Here is a 5,544-nt window from a genome sequence, read left to right on the forward strand (position 1 = left end):
AAATCAACCCCACATTTACTCCTGAGGTAAACTTGCCTTCTTCTGACCCACAGGGTCACAACTGAGCTGGACAGGAGTCTGCTGCTGGTTGGAGAATGTACCGGAACACTCTTTCACCACCTGCGGATATTCAATAAATTCAATTAATAATAATAATAATAATAATAATAATAATAATAATAATAATAATAATAGGATGACAAAATGGCTGTTTAGCTTGCCTTGAGTGGAGAAAGGAGAAAACACAGTCCCCATCTGCCTGTCCCTTGTAAGCCAAAGGGCGGCTGAGAGCTAAGGGCAATTCGGAAAAGAAGTCAACAGCAGCTGCATTGCACGGGGTTGGACTAGATGACCGCGGGGTCCCTTCCAACTCTACCATTCTGTGAATCTGGCTCCCTTCCTTGAGGATACTGCCATCGACCAGCAAACCAACGCCTAAGGGTTTCCAACTTTCTGCCAGCCCCTCGTTCTGTGCCCTTAGCATGGGCTCCATCTGCAGATCGATAGCAACAGCTTGCTTTGATTTATCTTCTTGCCATTGTGTGTTTGTGTTTTCTGACTATTACGACACAAGAAGTTGCTCTGTTCAGGTCAGCTGGCCAGCTTTGGCCGCCACCCATCTGCAAATCCCCTCTGGCGCTCAGTAGCTGTGGGCGGACCTGTCAATTTCCGTTTACCTCAGTTTCCCCATTTTTCCAGTTTTACGTTTCATTCTTGACATTGTGAACATTAGAAATGGTTATTGGAATGAACTGCTAAGCCTAGACTACTAAGTTTTGACTGGATGAGATATATTTTAGGGTTTATTTTTTCTTTCTTGGGGAAGAGCTGAGCAGGGAGTAGTTTGCCCACACCTCACGAAGAGTCGGACACGACTAAACGACTAAACAACAACAGCACATTCTGCATGGACTGGTTGCACGGCAACATGTGCAAATGGCTTTAGATACCTATTAGGTCCATAAATTACTATATAGCACAGGGGTTGGCAAGGTTTTACCTGCCTGAGCTGGTCAAGACCCGTAGAGATCTCTCTGTGGTCCGGATCGCGTGTGTGTGATTTCCTGCATCTGGGCATGTACAGGCGCGATTTCCGGCGCTGTGGAAGCGAGTCCCTGAGCTGCGCTACTTTAGCACAGCGTGTGGGGACTCGCCGAGTGGGTGGCTCGGTTCGGGGGCGGTTCAGGGGCTGGTTAAACTGTCCTCATTGGCCAGTTGCAGCCCATGGGCTGCAGGTTGCTGACCCCTGATATAGCATATATTCAACACAATAAACCAGGGGTCAGCAAACTTTCAGCAGGGGGCCGGGCCACTGTCCCTCAGACCTTGTGGAGGGCTGGACTATATTTTTTTGGGGGGGGATGAACGAATTCCTATGCCCCACAAATAACCCAGATATGCCTTTTAAATAAAAGGGCACATTCTACTCATGTAAAAACCGTCCGTGGGCTGGATTGAGAAGGCAACTGGGCTGGATCTGGGTTCGAGCCTTAGTTTACCTGTCCATGCAATAAACAGCGACAATTTGTTGTTGACGAAGGATAGCTGGACATAGAAAGGGCCCCATTACCTTCAGTAGCTTAGGGCCCCATCAAACCTAAATCCGGCCCTGGCCCTGATATGCCTGTTTGCCAACCTGGTGCCCTCCAGCTGTTTGGCACCACAACCTCCATCAGCCTCAGCCAACGTGGTTGCACGATGCTGGGGTCGATGGGAGTTGTGGTCCAATTGGGGAAGGCTCAACTATAGGGTTAGTGATGTATGGAAGTGAGAGCTGGACCACAAAGAAGGCTGATTGCCGAATAATTTATGCTTTTGAATTCTGGTGCTGGAGGAGACTCTGGAGAGTCCCATGGGCTGCAAGAAGATCAAACCTCTCCATTCTGAAGGAAATCAGCCCTGAGTGCTCACTGGAAGGACAGATCCTGAAGCTGAGGCTCCAATCCTTTGGCCACCTCGTGAGAAGAGAAGACACGCTGATGTTGGGAAAGATGGAGGGCACAAGGAGAAGGGGACGACAGAGGACAAGATGGTGGGACAGTGTTCTCGAAGTTACCAGCATGAGTTTGACCAAACTGTGAGAGGCAGTGGAAGACAGGAGGGCCTGGCGTGCTCTGGTCCAGGGGGTCACGAAGAGGCGGACACGACTAAACAACTAAACAACAACAGCTATAGGGGAAATACGTGGGGCCGCTTACCCCATCTTCCTTGAAGTCGCAGTCGGCCGCAGTCAGCAGTTCAGCAACTGAGCACGTCGTCTCTTTCACAGTGAATTCCAGATCCTGAGGCTCTTCGCTCCGGGCGTCCTAAGCAGAAGGCGGACATTCCCAGGGAAATAACCGTGAATTCTGGGAACAGCTCCATCTTTCCAGTCCCCGGTGGGGATTAATTTCTGAGCATCACAGCCGGCCGCTCTGCCCAACAGCTCTTTGAAGCTCTTTTTAATTTTGGAGCTGAACCGGTGCCAAGTGGAACAGCTCTGCTTCAGAACCACTGTGGGAATTGGCTTCCGATCAAACTTAGACAAGTGCCTTGCATTTTATTATTATTAATTGTTTGCATCGAGGCAGCTCAATGCAAAGGACGTGCCCATTTTGACTCACGACAGCCCAACCCAGAAATTTAAACTGCTGGTGTGTTTTGTAGTTTATGGCTGTTTCCCCCCCCCCCAAAAGAAAATAAATAAATAAATGTTTTAAATGTTTTGAGGAATTGATCTTGCTGTTTTATTCTTTCTATAAACAGCACTGAGGTTTTCCACAATCAGCAGTATATAAATTTTACGAAATGAACTAGAACAACTTTAGGTTGTATGCTATGCAGAATTTGTGTGATTTGATGCCAGAGACTTACCTACCGGGGGTTGGGGCCACTAGTTGTTTTTGGGGGGTCTTTGACCCGGGTGAAATAAAGCCTAATTTTGGCCCTGTTTGATGCTATTAAAATCATACACAGACACACAAACATATACATGAGCACTGGCAAGAATTGCAATCATCCAGTATAGAATATACCAGAGGGACGCAGGTGGCGCTGTGGGTTAAACCACAGAGCCTAGGACGTGCCGATCAGAAGGTTGGCGGTTCGAATCCCCGCCACGGGGTGAGCTCCCGTTGCTCAGTCCCTGCTCCTGCCAACCTAGCAGTTCGAAAGCACACCAGTGCAAGTAGATAAATAGGTACCACTCCGGCGGGAAGGTAAACGACATTTCCGTGCGCTGCTCTGGTTCGCCAGAAGCGGCTTAGCCCTGCTGGCCACATGACCTGGAAGCTGTACGCCGGCTCCCTCGGCCAATAAAGTGAGATGAGCGCCACAACCCCAGAGTCGGCCACGACTGGACCTAACGGTCAGGGGTCCCTTTACCTTTTTAGAATATACCAGAGTATAGTTAACGGGCCCATTTTACAGAAGAAAACCGAGGCAGGGAGGCACCGGTTGGCCCCAAGTCACATAAGGTCCCAAGTCAAGCGCTGTTCAGAGGACAGCACTCTGCACAGCACAGCAAATCCGGCCACTCACTTACCCAGTCTGGCTGTGGCTTGGCTTCCAGGAGCCGGAAGGCAAAAGCCACCTCTGCAGTTTGGCTGTAGAGTTCAGCGGTTAAGGAAACGGCTTCCTCGTAGCTCAGCGCCACTCGCTCAGGGGCCAGAGCAACAGCAGCTGCAGAAAAGCCAAGGACGAATAAGATTCTCCAAAGGCAGCTCATCATCTTGAGGGCAGCTTGGCTGAGGGAAGATCTCAGATCTCTTATTTGGTCCCCAAAGAAGGTCCTTTATAAATGCTGCTTAAATGCCGAGGTTCTCTGGGTGGGGAGAGGGTTTCATAACTCCCTGGGAAAGCTCTCGAGGGGACTTTCCTAAACAGATACCCACCCCATGTCTTTTCACAAGACATGCGTGCCAGTCAAGGCGTCACCAAGCCAGCAGAACATCCTCAGAAGGAATTTCCCAATTTTCTCTTTCCTCTGCTCAAAAAGGAAATTGCAATAGTCCAGATTTTTTTGTGGGGGGGATTTCTGCAACTTCAAAAGTGAAGCAATGCATTCCTTCCTGTCGATCCCCACTGATGATTGTTCCTATTTCTTTTAGCTGCAGAACATAAAGAACACCAGCTGTGGGCCTTATTTTTTTAAATTTTATTTTTTTAAAAAAACACACACACACAAACACTCAGTTGTGGGGCCGGCAAAACTACACAAAGTCCCCCAACCACAAAGCACTCAGGTGTAAGAAAGCAGCAGCAATTCAAGAGAAGGACCCCCATCTCCTGTTATCGGAATTTATGAGGGGGTGTTTCAAGTTAAACCCCCAGACCATGCCCCAAACTGACACCATTCAATTTTATAAACATCCCCATAACAAATGAAAATGATTTGTAAAAATGTTACAAGGGGTGGGGGACATGATAGAGAGACACTTTTGTAAATCAACAAAATCTTTAATAAAAAATAATTTTTTTAAAAAAATATCCCCATAAAACCCACCACAGTTTTGCTACATTGAATCTTGTTCAAGATTACATAGTATTTGCCTTCCCCTGTGGCAGAAAACCTTCAGAAATTCATATAAAATCAATCCAGCGTTGGATTTACGCCACTCCAATGTTGTTCTGTTCAGAAAGGAAAAGGCTATCAAGGGGGGAGCTTGGGACAGCCATAGTCCCGAAAGCATGAGCCCACATACCGTATTTTTTGCTCTATAAGACTCACTTCTTCCCTCCTAAAAACAAAAAGTGTGCATGCACACTTCTTCAGATACCAAGAACTAACTTAGTTGGTCTTTAAGGTGCTACTGGAAGGAATTTTGTTTTGTTTTGACTATGGCAGACCAACACGGCTACCTATCTGTAACTCCCTCCTAAAAAGTAAGGGGAAATGTGTGTGCATCTTATGGAGCGAATGCAGGCTGCACAGCTATCCCAGAAGCCAGAACAGCAAGAGGGATTGCTGCTTTCACTGCGCAGCGATCCCTCTTGCTGTTCTGGCTTCTGGGATTCAGAATATTTTTTTTCTTGTTTTCCTCCTCCAAAAACTAGGTGCGTCTTGTGGCCTGGTGCATCTTATAGAGCGAAAAATACGGGTACTCAGCAGCCCCTCTGCCTAGGTGATAATCTCTGGCCACATATCCAACTCAATGGTGTAACGTTGGAAAATGTTGATCATTTCTCTTTCCACAAGGGCCGACATTGATGTTGAAATCCAGCATGGCCCGAGTTCTGAGAGTGTGGCTTTTCCCGATTGAAGTGCAGAGTGTTTGAGGACCAGGACTTTCGCAGGGAAACCAAAAGGCTTGTTTACAAAGCTATTGTAGTGGTTGGACAGTGTTCTCGAAGCTACCAGCCTGAGTTTGACCAGACTGCGGGAGCAGTGGAAGACAGAAGTGCCTGGCGTGCTGTAGTCCAGGGGGTCACGAAGAGTCAGACACAACTAAGTGACTATAACAACAACAACACAACTCCACTAGCATCTCCCGGTATTGTGAATAACACCAAACTCACCTTTTGTTGGTATCTTCATGAACTTATCTAAAAGACAAAACAAAAAAA

General features: G+C 47.5%; 1 protein-coding gene across 1 annotated transcript; it reads right to left on the bottom strand.

Annotated features, from left to right (window-relative positions):
- Positions 1-3,818, bottom strand: LOC309353353 (cathelicidin-related peptide Oh-Cath-like). Its single transcript, XM_081882764.1, has 3 exons — positions 3,524-3,818; positions 2,199-2,306; positions 1-120 (listed from the first exon to the last, which is right to left on the bottom strand). Exons 1-3 carry the CDS (start codon positions 3,707-3,709, stop codon positions 16-18), a joined length of 399 nt encoding a protein of 132 aa, XP_081738890.1. The 5' UTR covers positions 3,710-3,818; the 3' UTR covers positions 1-15.
- Positions 3,819-5,544: the final 1,726 nt, after the last annotated feature.

Source organism: Podarcis melisellensis (assembly GCF_964234715.1).
Source record: "Podarcis melisellensis genome assembly, chromosome: 12".
Classification (NCBI taxonomy): domain Eukaryota; kingdom Metazoa; phylum Chordata; class Lepidosauria; order Squamata; family Lacertidae; genus Podarcis; species Podarcis melisellensis.